A 14,656-nucleotide genomic window follows, 5' to 3' on the forward strand; every position below is an offset into this window, starting at 1 on the left:
GGGAGGCTGAGCAACGACAGCATTTTTACTCCCGTGGGAGCAGCCAGGGCTCTCCCGCCCCTCAGCAGCTGCCCCCCCCTTCATGAACGTCCGTGTGTGGGGACGAGCACCAGCACCACCTTCGCGAGGGCTCCTGGCCTGGGGGCCTTTGGCGCCGACACCCGGGTCCTGGCCACCAGTGGGATGCGCCCCCCGCCTCTCCCCTTCCTCACTCCCCGCCCACCCCGCAGCCTCCCTGTTGTTCTCCCCAACCACCAGGGACTCCCGTGAAGGTCACCGAGGCCACCCTGAAGCCCGCACCTCCCTCCCCAGCTCACCTGTCAGGGCTCCCGGGGATGCCGTGGGCCTGGGCCCCCCAATCCAGCTCTGGCCCCCCAAGGCCCCGAGTGGGGTATGGCGTCTCTGCGCGACCTTGACCCTCTGTGGCCCCACGCAGCCAGCCCTGGGGTCCGTGCCTGTGCGTTCCCCGGGCGGGGGGTGTCGCCCTGCCCGCAGCCCTGGGCCTGCCATCGTGTGTCCTGGCTCCGGGGGTCTCTGTGCTGCCCAGGTCTCCCCCTGGTGCTGCTCCTCCGGCCTCGGTTTCCCCACAACTGGGCCCCGGGCTGCATCCGGCGGGCCCTCCACAGGCACCTGCTGAGTGAATGTTACTGGATGGGGGGGCTGCGTGGAGGTGGGGGCTCAGCCCACTGACCCAAGCCAAGGGCTCCGTCGGAAGCCGCGACCCCAGGCCTCCTGAGGCCTCTGCTGTGCGGGGCGCTGTGCCGCCTGCTTCCCGGGGGCCGTGTGCCCACAGCCTGGAAGGTCGGGCCGCAGGCGCTATGGGGCGTCTATGGGGCGTCTCCTCGGCCACGGACGGGTCACACAAGCAGAGCGCGGCTCCCTGGCGCAGGCTCGGAGGCATCTCGGCAGAACCACCCCCCGCGGCCCTGCCCTCTCCTGTAAAACCCACACGATGTTTTTCTCATCAAGCGATCACGGCCTTCCATGCTCTGCCAATGTGTTAAAGTCGACGTCCTGCCCTCAGCAGCGCCAGGGCTTCTCAGCCTTGACGTGCAATCGACGTGTGACATTGCTCGTTCCAAGCCTGTGAGCTTCGCCTTTGGACGGGATGCGGCTCATGAGCCTCCGGAGCCGCCCGTGACTCCGTGTCGCGCCCGGCCGGTCAGCTTCCAGGGACGGGCCCGCTCTGGCCGGGGACGCAGGTCACCAAGGTCCTTGTCGCCGTATTTAGAAGGCTGCACCCCACACGCATTCCGGTCCCCAGTGTCTCTCCTTTAAGGAGCCTCCACCCACGCGAGGAGCCCCTTGGAAGGAGGGCGGTGGGCACGTCACGAACACGGACGAGGCACGAGGGCTGGGAGTTACTTCTGTTGGCGGGGAGCAGGCTGACCCCGACTCACCCCTCGCCGGGGCCTTCCCCACGCCGCGCCCTCCCCTGGGCCCTGGCTCGGGCAGCCCCTCCGCAGCCTCTTCTGCTGCTGCTGCGGTTTGGTTTGCTTTGCTTGGGTTTTGCTTTTTTCCATCAAAGCTCTGATCCCCAATCGTTCCTGATCCTACCCAGTGAGTCCTGGGGGAAAGGAAGTCGCCAGTTTGGCTCCGCTCAGAGGGAGTGACCGAAGCCCTGCGACGAGCCATTTGCAGGCTCCACCTGGATATTATTTTTTTTTTAAGATTTATTTATTTATTTGGGGGAGAGAACATGTGAGCCGGGCTGGGGTGAGGGGGGTGAGGCCGGCTTCCCGAGCAGACTCCTGCTGAGCACCAAGCCCACGTGGGGCTCGACCCCACGACCCTGACATCATGACCTGGGCCGAAGTCTAGAGGCGGACGCTCAACCCACTGAGCCCCCGGGCGTCCCAGTGTCGGGGTCGGGGTCGTGAAAGGTGGCAGATCAGCAGTGGACCGGTGGACTCCTGGGGAGACAGGCCCGCATCCGGGGATCGTTAGGTCACCAGTGACCCCACCCCCTGAAGCCCAGGAGACAGAGAGTTCGGGTGGGGGGGGGGAAGGAGCAGGGGGGTCAGGGACAGCGAGGGGGGCAGGGACGGTGGCGGAGCGCTCTGGGCGCGGCCTGGCCTGGGGGACAAGGACCCGCAAACCGCGGGAGGCTTCCCGGCGCTTGCACCAGGGCGGCCTGGGACTCCGTGCGGTTCCATGAGGTGAGAAAAGGGAGCTGTGCCGTGTTTTCCACCTGGTAAGCACTTGCTGGGAACCCAGGTAAGTCACCAAGTGTCCCTGGGATTCTCCTGATTCCAACTCTTATATTTTACTTTTATTTTTAAAAGATTTTATGTGTTTATTCCTGAGCGATATAGAGAGGCAGGGACACAAGGTTGAGGAAGGAGCAGGCTCCTCGGGGAGCCGGACGCGGGACTCGATCCCGGGACCCAGGGTCATGGCCCTAGCTGAGGCCGACGCTCCACCCCTGAGCCCCCCGCCCCCCGCAGGCGCCCCTATTTTCAGGTTATTCTTTTAGCGGATAATTACTGTTTTGGTGCTCTTGGGCCTGGAAGGACTCCGGAGGGTCCCTGGGAAGGGGCTCGGAGAGCTGGCCGGACACTCGTGGCCAGAAAGGCGCTTCAGCTCCTCCTGGGGAGGACGCCGCGGCCTGTTTACGCTGGAGCAGCTGGTGACCCGGGGTGCGGGCAGCTGGGCCCTCAGGCCTGCTCCTCTGGGGTCCCCTCCGTGCCTTCTCCCCCTTGGCAAGTCTCTGAGCTCAGGCGGGGCAGGCCCACGTGAGACACCAAGTAGGCAGGGCTGCGTGGTCACGGCCGTGCCAAGGGGCCCCAGACCTCATGGGTCCAGGCAGCTCCCGTGGGTCCAGGCAGGTCCCTGTGGGTCCAGGCGGGTCCCTGTGGGTCCAGGCGGGTCCCTTGGGCCAGGCAGCCAGTGCAGGGATGCTGGACGGCGACAGGGCCAGGGCCGCGGCTGCAGGGAGGGTCCACAGGGATGTATCCTGAACCATGGAGACCACACGGTGCGGAGCGCGGCTGCCGACGTGGCAAGGGCTGCGCTGTGAGGGGAGGCAGGCCGGGCGCAGAGCTCAAGGGCACGTGACACCCAGCGGCCTGTGGACGTGGAGCCGGACGCCTTAGCGTGGTGGCACATTCCTGCTGGGACCTCACATCGGCAGCCAGGAGTCTGCGGGGTCCGGCGGGCGGGCCCTGCTGGCGGGGAGCCTGGCCGCGCGGTGGCCTCTGCGGCGCCCTGGCCTGGGAGATGTCCCAGCTCGGGGCCTGAGGCCTCCTGCACCCGACCCTCGGGGAGCCTCATGGCGCGGAGGAGGAGACGGCACAGCAACAGGCGCCGGGAGGCAGGCGACCGCAGGGCCAGCACCTCCCCGGGGCAGGTCCTGACAGCTCTGTACTCTGCATATGAACATTTTCTTTTGCAAAATGATGAAAACAAAGTCACGTGAAAAGCACGGCACCGGCGTCGAAGAGACTCGGTGGCTGCGACACACATGCTCGGGCCGCGGCACACGCGGGGACGCTGCTGACCCAAGGCTGCTGTCGCATCCACCGGGAAACGTGTGGGCAGGACGCGCTGCCCTCAGTACCACCGCTCACCCCTCGGGTGCCCTGAGCACCAGGGGAGACCAAGGCCAGGGGCAGATGCCGCGTGTGACCCGGCTGCCAGCGGCAGCCCCGGGCTTCCTCCCCTCCCCCCGGGGCCTTGGGGCACAACCGCAGCCGGTGCTGGGCTGGAAGGGGCCCCGGGGCGTCATCGCGGGCGCTGGGGCTCGGCCGTGGTCCCGGCTCCTGGGGTGGTCAGGGTCCCTCCTCGGCGGGGAGCCTGCCTCCCTCTAAGGAACACGATCGTTTTTATTTTTATTTTTAATTTATTTTTTTTTAATGAGCACAATCTTAAAAACACAAGGTGAGCACCTGGCCAGGCCCTGCTCGGCTGCGCCCCCGCCCCCTGGAAACTCAAGGGAGGGACCCCGTCCGCTTCCCGCCGCCTCTGCACTTAGCGGCTGCTTGTGAGCGTGGGACCTAAAGGCCGCTCGGTGGAGGCCCTGAGGGAGGGAGGGCAAGGTGACAAACTCAGAGGCCCGAGGGCTGCTCTGTATGTGGTTCCCGGGTGCGGAGCCCAACGTGGGTGTCCCTGAAGCAGGTCACGGGCGTCCAGTACCTGGGCGCTCAGGGGAAACGGCTCAGGGAGAAAACGGCGGGGCCTAGACCGTGCCAGACCTGGGGGGGGGATGCTGGATGCCCTGTGGGGCAGGGGCAGGTGGGGGGGTGCTGGATGCCCCGGGGGCAGGGCTGGGTCATGGGGGGGTGCTGGACGCCCTGGGGGGCAGGCCTGGTCGCGGGGAGCTGCCTGGCACTTTGCAGGCCTCTGAGCAGAGGAGGCGGCACCTGCCGGGAGGAGTGGGGGGAGGGGCGCGCAGTGACACGGTGACACGAGGCTGGGGCATGAGTGCTCCCGGCCAGGTCCACGCGGCAGCCTGAGCCCAGACACAGCCGGGGAGGGGCTGTGCCTCCAGGGAGCTCCACACGTAGCTGCCGCGGGTCATCTTCCGAGGAGCACAGGGTCTCCCCAAAGGGGAGACAACCAACCCCAGGTACCGGCCCAGCCGCGGCGGCTGCGAGAGGCCTGACTCTCCACCAGCGGCCCCCTCGCGGCCCACGGGGAGCTGCCCCCGCCCCAGGTCACGCCCACCCTGTGGTGGCAGCAGCCCAACCCCTGTGTCCTCTGCACACCTCGTCACTCCCCTGCCGGACTTGCCCCCGTGACACCTCCAACCCTCGGCTCCCAGCTCTTTCCCGCTCAGGGACGGGCCCCGTGTGCGGGGCTCCCGGGGAGGCCCCGGGCACACTCCTGTCCCTGCGTGGACCCCCGGTGCCGACATGACCCGTGCCCCGGCCCGGGGGCCTCTGCCCAGCCCAGATCCACGCCGGCCCGTGGCGGGCGCCCAGCAGGTGCACTGCGCCCGAGGGTGGCCGTTTCCCCACCCGCGTGCGCATCGGCTCTTCCAGTGACGTCTGCCGGTGGCGTAGGAGGCGCGAGGCTGCTCTGGCAGGCGCTGGCTTCACCCCAGGCCACACACCCTAGCGAGTGAGATCAAGATCACTCACGTGCGAGTGAACTAGGGAAAGGTAAACCAAGGAAGAACAAGCGTGGGCGCGGCAGGTGCCGTGTGGCCGCTTCGCCGCAACCTGTCAGAAGCGCTGAAGTAACCGAGCAGAATCCCCGCGAGGTGCGATTCCAACGGGCACGCGGGCGCTGGCAGCCACCGTGGGCGGGGGAAGGCCAGTGCAGGGCGCTGTCACTCCGAGGGCGGGAGGCCCGCCCAGAACACGCGCGAAGACCCGCCACCCGCGCTCCGCCCCGTGAGTCACAGACACGGCGGGGACGCCCGTCGTCCAGCTCCGGGTTCACTGTAGGACCGAGCACGGTTGGCTCGCGAAGTCCTTCAGGAATCCGAGCACCCGCAGGGATGGGGACGGAGAAGGGGGCGGAGCCGTGGACACTAAGAGGCACCCGGGGGTTTGGCCGCGGCTCCCCTCCCCGATGAGGCGTCCGGTGGCTCCGACTCTGAGGGGCTCTGCGGGCTGGGGCACAGCCGTGCTGGCGGGTGGGCGCTGCAGCGGGGCGCAGGGTGGCAGCCCAGGGCGCCCACGGTGGACCCGGGGACCCAGAGTGCCCTGAGCTCCCCTGCACCCACCTGGGGTCCACGGCAGGCTCGCTGGGCACCGCCGTGCGGCTGCGCTGCCCGTCCCCCTCTCCGCACACAGACCCCCTCCACCACCCGGGGACGGAGAGCCCCACTCGTTTCTGTGACCCAACACGTGGTTCCCCATGACGGTCGGCTTGGCAAGCAGCTCGGAGTCCAGGATATTTGAGTGTTTTACGTTTCACTCCCTCACGGAGCTCTCACCACCGTGCGGGAAAGGCTTGGGTTAGTCCTAACGGCTCTGACTCGGGGCCCGCAAGGAGCACGGGAGGGCCCGGGGAGGCGGCTCGTGGGACTGCTTCCGTGCGTGTGTACGCGCGTGTACCAGCTTCCAGTGTGCTCCCGCGAGCGGCTGCGGCCGGAGCCTGCTCCCCAGCGCTGTGGCCACGCGGCCCGGGGGTGCCACTCAGCGTCCCGGGTCCTCGGAGAACGGGAGTCCGGCGGCCTGGCACGGCGCGCAGGGCTTCTCCCAGGTTGGAAAGGAAGGGGATTAGTAACCACGAGGGGGGAAATGGCTTTCGAGAAAAAAAAAGAAAGAAAAGAAAGAAACAGGGAGCATTTCCAACACCAAGAAACTGTCAAAATCGAAGGGAACAGATCACGTGGACGCTTGGACAGTGAAGGGCAAGTGACTGGCCTTTATTCAGCCCGGGGATGCTCAAGGACTCCGTGACCCCGACGGCCCCGACAGGTGCGACGTGTCCAGGGCTCACGGCACACGCTGCAGCTAAGCAAGTCTCTCTCCAGGTGGAAACGACATTTCTAAAATGGACCTCAACATCTCGAGGTGGGTCCACTACGCACACGCGTGTTTCACTTGATCAAGTTTGGTTGGATTTCCTTAAAATTAGAATTCTTTGGGGTCACTTTTTAAAGCCCTCTTTAAAAAAAATAATAATAATTCCCAACCAGAAGAGTCTGAGCCGTCGGACTCGGTACCTTTCACGTCTCGGATCACACCGGTGTAGTAAGAAAGCGTGCCAAGCGTTCTGCTAAAGTACACGAAGGAGAATGTTTAGATCTCTAGGTTTAGAGACGGCGCGGGGCATGGCAGGGCGCGGCCCGGGTAGGGAGCGCGTTCACGTTCAAGGGGCTGTCGCGGGGGACACAGCTTACAGGCGCTGCTTTCAGGAGGCCCTGGGGTTTGGGTTCTTGCTTTGCTGCGTGTTAGGAGTGTGGCGCTCGGGGAAGAGCCCGTGAACCACACTGGGAGCCTCCGAGGCTGGGAGCCTCCAACCGGGCGACAACGACCCAGGCCCCAGAGCTGGGTCTCCAAGGTGGTCACGTGCTCCCGCGAGGTGGGGGTGGGGGGGCAAGGGCGGAGGCCGAGGCGGGCACCCAAGGGGATCGCTCCTCGGGTGATTCAGGGAGTCAGTGGAAACCCCCACCAAGGGCCCCCGCATCCCGCGGTGGAGGAGGCGTGTGTGGAAGCTGAGGACACGCTGGGGAGAGAGTGGACAGCAACACGCGGGCGACCGCAGGTGAGGGTGCGGGGGGGGGGGGGGGGAGACGCTGCCCACAGAGCTGGGCGGGCCGAGGCGGGAGGCTCCCTCACCAGAGCCGACAGACGCCGCGAGGCCGCAGAGCCTCCAGCAGCGGGGCCACAGCCGAGGGGAGGGAGACGGGCCGCGCTCAGCCCACGCAGTTCTCAGATGCTCGCAACAAGGCAGCACAGCCGGGCCGCGCACCGTTTGCCAAAAACTATCTTCCGTCTTATTGTGGGGACAGGCTGTAGAGGCCCGTCGCCGGGGCCATGCACACACGCCCGCCAGGCCGCGGCTCCGAGCGCCTCCGCGTCCACTCGCAGCCCCGGGAAGGTGTGGGTTCCGGTGACGGCTGTAGAGTAAGCTCGGCCTTCGGACGCCTGCAGGGCCGTCACGACACGACAGGGGTCATGTCCCACAGCTGCGGAGAGACAGGCGGGCATGAGCGGCGACTCGGTGGCGCTGGGGACACAGCTTCTCCCACAGCGCGGCCGCCCCATCCTCTCACCCAGTCTCCCCACGGGTCCTATTTTCAAAAACAGAGGAGCCGAGGCTCCCAGGGTTTACGCTGCACTTGCTGGAAGTCACGGCGGCCTCCGGGTTCAACCACCGCGCCTGTTGCTGCTCCCAGAAGGGGCCGGAGGTGCCCGGGCAGCAGTGCTGTCACTGGCGGGCCTCCTGTCCTGGCCCTGCGGCGGCACCACATCCCCGCGGCCGGCTCCGCACCTCTGGATCAGCGCCCTCACCCGGCAGACACCAGCTGGTACTCGCCCCTGCCAGTCCTCTCTGCGCCGAGCCGCTTCCTTCCCATGGCCCAGCTCTCGTGGCCATCCCGGCCTCTCCCCCATCCCGGCCTCTCCCCTATCCCGGCCTCTCCCTCCATCCCAGGCCTCTCTCTCCATCCTGGCCTCTACCCCATCCTCACCTCCCCTCCATCCTGGCCTCTCCCCTATCCAGGCCTCTCCCTCCATCCTGGCCTCTCCCCCATCCTGGCCTCTACCCACTTGTCTGTTCCACATGTGACCCACGTTAGGCACCGGGAAGCCCGCGTGTGTCTCAGTAGATGGCGGTGTCCCTGGCCAGGAGGCACGTGTGCCCTCGGTGTGCTCCTGTGCATGGGCCTCATGATGCTGCAGTCCCACACACTTCATGGAGCCGAGGCTGCAAGACCCAGGGACGCACCTTGATAACCTTGTCGGTTCCAGAAGTCAGCAACCATCCTCGGGTGGCATCGAAGTGCACGTGCACGATGTTATGCTTACTGTCGTGGAAGGTGGCCGTGGGCGCGCGTCTGCGGGAACAAGGCCGTCAAGCGATGCGGGGCCGCACAGGAAGGAGAGAAGACAGTGTCGGAGGTGGTGGCCTCCCTCCCTCCCTCCCCCCACACCCGCCCCACATGGGCTCCAGGACTTACGTATCTGAGAGAGAGAGAGAGAGAGAGAGAGAGAGAGAGAGAAGGAGGGGAGAGAGAGAGAGAAAGGGGGGAGAGAGAGACAGAGGGAGAGAGTGGGAGAGACAGTGTGGGAGAGTGGGGGAGAGGGAGCGAGAGAGCAGGGAGAGCGGGGGTGGAGGGTTGGGGGGTGGGGTGGGGAGGAGAATCTCAAGCAGACTCCACGCTGACCCTGGAGCCCGACAGGGCGCTGGATCCCACCACCCTGAGATCACAGCCTGAGCCGAAACCAGGAGCTGGACCCTTAACCGACGGAGCCACCCAGGAGCCCCTTTTTGTTTTAAAAAGTGAAAAGGATTCCTGTCTTCTCCGAAATGGGAAAGAGATGACGACGCTCCCCCAAGTCTTGGGACCACTAGCTGCCCTGATAAGAGTCTATGAAAACCTCCATCTCTGTCTTTGACGAGTCCTAAAACAAACACCTCCGTGCTTTTGCCAAGTCTCAGAAGGACCCTCTGGGAGAACAGCTACCTGTGCCTATTTAAAAAAAAAAAAACCCAAGAGCACAGCTGTTACAAAGCCTCAGATACTGTCACCATCCCCGCTGACGAGCAGCCCGTGCCTTCTCCTCATCTCCCTGGGGCAGCTGCAGGCTTACTCTTTCCAGGACATTCCAACACTTGAACGAGTCAAATAGTCCATAAGCAAACATTAGTATTTTTAAAATGATGCAATTTTTTTTGGTGAGAAGGCTTGTGGTCCACCACCTGCCTGGTGGTCAGGAGGCGATGCCGGGGGCGCAGAAGAGACGGGGACCCGGGGGAGGAGGTGCCAGGTCCGCCATCAGGCCCCTCTGCAGGGGCTCTCCGAAGCCAGTGGTGGCCCGGGGCTAGGTCTGCAGAACAGATCTTCAGGATCCTAAGACGATCACTTTAAAACATTTAGAATTCAAGATTTGAGCTTAACGTGCAGTTGCTTAGGCTCTCTGGGTCTGTGTCTTTATCTACAACATGAATAATTAATTTACAATATCTCACAAGTCTCTTGCAAGCTCTCTAATTTAATACGAAGAACTCTCTTATTAATTTCAACACATATGATGAGCGGAAAATAATCAATGAACATAAATGCTTGCTGATGCAAGGGCATCTTAATTTATATTTGCTATGGATAAGTAAGAATGAAAAAACACATAAATTAGGGTTATCCATTAAGAGGATGCTTTGGCTTATTAATTGCCAGGACTTTCCTTTAAACGCTGACTTCCTGTGGTGCATCTTAACTACATTCCTACTTACATGCTGTTCCAAGACACCCACCTCGCACTTGAAACGCTTCTACGATATACGAGGTGGGGGAGCCTGCAAGCTTCTCCTTAGCAAATCTTCACAGAATTGGGCGGACGAGCTTCCTGGGAGATCCTGCCGTCGTTCGTTAAAAGGGGAACTTGCTGCTGAGTGCTCTGCTTACGTTTGGGGCAGTCGGCCATTCGCGGCATTGAGGGGGTCACGCAGATGCACCCTTCCACGTGCGCCCCAGGGCCCACGGCCGTGCAGCCAGCTGAGGTCGTAGGTCATCGGCAAGACAAGACCACAAGACTACAATGGAGCAGCCGGAAGTACTGGGCTCCTGGGGAAAGTGGCTTAGCTCCTCCTGAGAAATGCAGCCTGTGGAGCCCATGGGCTGACTTAGCCCCGTAAGAATACCAGCTTGGTGGGGGCACCCGGGGGCTCCACGGTTGAGTGTCGGCCCTCGGCTCAGGTCGTGACCCCGGGTCCTGGGATGGAGCCCCACATTGGGCCCCCTGCTCGGTGGGGAGCCTGCTTCTCCCTCTGCCTCTGCCTGCTGCTCCCCCTGCTTGGACATGTGCACACGCACGCTCTCTCTCTCTCTCTAATAAATATGGAAATAAAATCTTAAAAAAAATATGAACTTGGGCTGGAAAGTGCAGCCTGGGTTCCTGCAGTCCCGAGCAACCCTCAAGGGAATGAAGGGATGGGAGGGTTTGCAGTGCACGTCCCCCGCGGTGGAGAAGAGCACAGAGCACAGGAATCCTCCGTGCGGACTCTGCTTCCCTGTCGCACGAGAGGACACGTACCTCTTGGCAGAAAGCAGGCCTTGCCACCCGCACGGTCTGTATTTGAAACCAGAGGAAGTGGGGCGCTGCTGAGTGCGGCCTCCCGACCACATCCCCCCCAACCCTGACGTGGCACCGCCGGCACTCACTCCTCGTCGGTGATGGCCTCGTGGCAGCTGTCGCAGACCCGCACTTCGAACTCGAAGCCCATCAGGGGGATAGAGGAGCGCTTGGAGCTGCACTTGCCACAGACGGCCTTCCCACACTTGCGGCAGTGGTGCTGCAGGGAGAGAGCACAGGGCCTGCTGTGGCTCCAGGCGCGCTGGACGGCATTCAGGGCAGGAGGTCAGACGAAGGGCGCCCGGGAGACCGAGGGAACACAGGTGTCCCCTGGGGCTCTCTGTGCAAATGCAGAGCTGCTGGGACACCTCTGCTTGTGTCACCACGGCCCCCCACCCCCGCCTCCCCACCCCGGCCCCTACTGCCCATTCCAGGTCCTTCCCAGCTGTCGCTCCTGTGAACCCTAGAGGACCGCCCTGGTCAGGTTATCTGGGAGCTGGGCATAGTGAGGAAGGGCCGCCCCCAGGGAAGATGCCGCCGGATGAGGGAGCGTGAAGGGAACCCCGTTCAATCTGTGGCAGGAGGGAAAGTGAAGTCATCAGAGGAAATAAACACCGCTCCTGTAATCTCATGGTTCGCTAGCGCCGTGAACTGAGCAGGCCCCTCTGATGGAAGGTGTATTTCTGGAGATGCCGCTAGAATTCTAAAACCCTATCCCTTAAGCCCTTGGAACAAGTCCCTCCAGACGCCGAAACCAGGAGGAATGAGCCGCGGTGCACATGGGGGGAGGAGGGTCATGCCGCCGCAGAGCGACCCGGGCAGTAACGGACCCCGGCCCCACTCTGGAGGCGCACGGCTCTTCCACGCCCGCAGGCGGGCTGGTCCCACTCTGTCCCACCTTGACGAGGGATCCCTATCACCCACCTGTCTCAGGCCAATTTTCTTACTGTCCCACATTTGCTTGAAGTTCCAGAAGAAAGGCTGATCACACTTCTGGCAGGAATCACTGTCCAGCCACTCCGGGGTCTGGTGGGGTGAAGCACACGACAGGCCACACTGAGAAGTGGCGGGACACAGAGCCATCGATGCTGAGGAACGTTAAGGACCGACAGGTGTTCGCAAGGAACAGAGGCGGGACTTCTCAGTCAGTCACCGAACGCCCACCGTGTGCTGCGCCCTGGGGGGTGGGGGCGCGTGGGCAACAGGATCTCTACCGTCGTGGAGCTCCCCCTGATCGGGCAGGACTAAACAAGGAAATATCAGTGCCATCGATGGTTTAAATAAGCGGAAGCCCAAAGGCCCGAGAAGCAGAGGCAGGGGGCCAGGAGGGGGAAGGGCGCGGGGCGGGCGGGGGCCCACGGCGCAGAGGCCCGACAGCCAGGCTGACCTGGTCTCGTGTTCTCGGGGCGTGTGCGATCCTATTTGCTCCGGCTGCTTATGACATCATCAGCGTTACAACTGCACCTCCTGCCTGCGGCGGAAGGCTGCCTGGGCGGCTGGAAGCACCCGCGGGCGCCCACGGGGAGGCCTGCCCGCTCCCGCTCTCCGCAGGGCCCAGCGAGGTGCAGACTCCGCCCCTGCCTTGTGGACCTCACCCCACTCTGCGCCTGTTCACAGTGTTGCATGGGTTTAAAAGGATGAGTTAAGCTTAAAGCGCTTCCTTGTAAACCTTCCGGGACTACGCTCCTGCCCGTGCGCCCCGGGGTCCACGCTCAGCTCCGCACAGTCATCGCGTGGCAGACGCACGGTCTTTGCACGTATCACTGGACCCAAGGAACCCGGGAAAATATATCCAGCCCCAGGGTCTCTCAAAAGTGAGTTCCAGGGACCCCAACTGGATCCACGGGATGCTCACTGTAACAGACCCCAAGCGCACACCGAGAAATGTGGAAACACAGGTCAGCCCCTCTGTCCAAGATTCAACAGACGTCAGCACAGCTTTTCTCAGCTCCGTCCCTTTCTGAAGACCTTGCAGAACAGACGGGGGGACTTAGCCTATTCTCCTACCTACAAGCAGAAATGAACCTAAGGCGACACCTTGTCCCAAAAAAGAAGAGTAAAGAGGTGACATCTGAAGAGTTCCGATTCTTGGCCTATTTTGTTAAAACCAAAGAGTCCTTAAGAAGCAAGCCTTGATTTGCTTTGTGATTTTCAAGCTCTAAGCGGTTTAAGGACAGCTTTAACAAAATAACAGAGTTTTCAGGAAAAACATTTTATCCCTTAAAGACGTATCTGTGCTTGTGATTTTTCAACACACTTACGATGCAGGAAAATCAGAAGGATTCACAGGAAACTGTCACACACACACACACGCACACACACACACACACACACACGCTACACCTTTTATAAGGATACATACAGGCTCAGGACATACACCAAAGGCATCACTGTGGGTGGCTATGAAGAGGGGAAAGGGAAAGGATTGGGCAAGGGGGAAAAAAAAAAGAAATCCGCACATGCAGTATGACCTCATTTTTGCCCAAAAGACCCCAAAAAACAAAAACCTAAAAAACAAACCCTGCCCACGTGTATTTGCAGAGAAAACCATAGGAAGGGTTTTTGCCAACACGTGACAGGTGCTGCTCCCGGGGTGGCGGCACTGGGAGTGGCCGACGCCTTTCCTACCCGTCAAGCAGCCCTCTGTGACCCTGCTACACCCAGCATGTGTTACATATGCTCCTACAGAATGATTCAGTTTTAGGAAAAATGGATTTCGTTAACGATATAAACACCTGTTGAGCCTCCGGGCCGCCCGCGGCCACCGTGGCTCCCGCTGCCCCTGCTGCTCCCGAGCGCCAGCACACAGGCGCTCTCCTCTTCACCTTGCCTTGGTCGCGGTGCTTCCTGTCCTGCTCAGAGCACAGCCAGGGCCCGTCAATCCTCCGGCGCTACGTCCTTCCACAGCCTCCCCGCTGGGAAAGTCAGCCAACAACCGTCGCCCCCTCCTGCACACCCAGCACTGACGTGGAGCTCACAGCAACCGTGATCCCATCATTCACACCGTCGAACAGGCTTCGACAGTCCTCTCCTGTACTTTTTCTTCCAGAAAGTCTACCGGCACAGGGAGCGCTTCTTCTCAGGGCTCCGGCCTCCTGGGGTGAGCACTGCACCTCCGGTGACCCAGGAGCTCCCCACACATACACCTCAGGGGAATTAGCCTCATAGAACATGACACTTGCAAAAAACGGCTGTGACCGTCTCTCCACCCCATGCGGATCATTGAATCCCCTGCACAGGAAGATTCTAGATAGCCAACGAGTTGCAAGTGCCCGTATCTGCAGGTCAACAGGCATAATTTAAGCAAGACGCCTCAACATACTGCCCATCATCCTCCTGCTTCGTCTCTGGAAAGCCCGTCATTACCCTCCCTTGGGCCTCTGTCATCAGGGGCAGGGGCTGCGGGCACCAGGGGAGAAGAGCGGGGCGGTGCCCCCGCTCCTGGGCTGGTCCGGCGGCCTGGGAAGACGCTGGGACAGAGGAGGGCTGACTGCGTCACCCACAGCGGGCTGTTGTGCAGAATCCACGGGCCCACGGCCTGGCTGGCGAGGCCAACGTGCGCTGTACCGATTTCCCTGCCTTTATCCCAAGGGGGCCAAGCGATACTTTCAAAAGCAAAATCCTACAATACCCCACTTCCTAACAGTAATGATCATTTTAATTAGTTACTAATAGAACTCCCACGGATTTATGGTCTGAGCAAGTCAGGCCTTAATCTTCTTAAGCATTTAATTACTGGCATTTGAAAGGCATTACAGGGTGGATACGGTGACGACTCTCCTGAAAGGAGATTGACCGGACCGAACCGTCAAAGGGAAGGTTCTCCCAGCATAATTCTAGGGAAGTGAGATCATGGTTAACTTCAAAGTCCCCGTCAAGGGGATACTCGGTAAACACAGCCGTGGTTACGACGCTCAAAGACGAGAAAAGAAAACTCACACGAACAGAATGCTGTGGGAAAAGTT

At 62.0% G+C, this 14,656-nt stretch overlaps 1 protein-coding gene across 6 annotated transcripts in view; it reads right to left on the minus strand.

Moving 5' to 3' along the window:
- Window positions 1–6,293: 6,293 nt before the first annotated feature.
- WDFY2 (WD repeat and FYVE domain containing 2) overlaps window positions 6,294–14,656 on the minus strand; it is a 162,455-nt gene continuing 154,092 nt past the window's right edge. For 3 of the 6 annotated variants that reach the window (XM_038569411.1, XM_038569410.1, XM_038569408.1), the window contains exons 8-10: window positions 11,616–11,717; window positions 10,781–10,911; window positions 10,433–10,688 (exon numbers count right to left, since the gene is read on the minus strand). In XM_038569411.1, coding sequence (XP_038425339.1) covers window positions 10,448–10,688; window positions 10,781–10,911; window positions 11,616–11,717 — 474 coding nt within the window. In that variant the 3' untranslated portion in view covers window positions 10,433–10,447. Of the gene's footprint in view, window positions 7,586–8,346; window positions 8,456–8,727; window positions 10,689–10,780; window positions 10,912–11,615; window positions 11,718–14,656 lie in introns of those variants that run through there. The other 3 variants (XM_038569406.1, XM_038569409.1, XM_038569405.1) reach the window with 3 other exon arrangements.

The sequence above is a fragment of the Canis lupus genome, chromosome 22 (genome assembly GCF_011100685.1).
Source record: "Canis lupus familiaris isolate Mischka breed German Shepherd chromosome 22, alternate assembly UU_Cfam_GSD_1.0, whole genome shotgun sequence".
Taxonomy (NCBI): domain Eukaryota; kingdom Metazoa; phylum Chordata; class Mammalia; order Carnivora; family Canidae; genus Canis; species Canis lupus.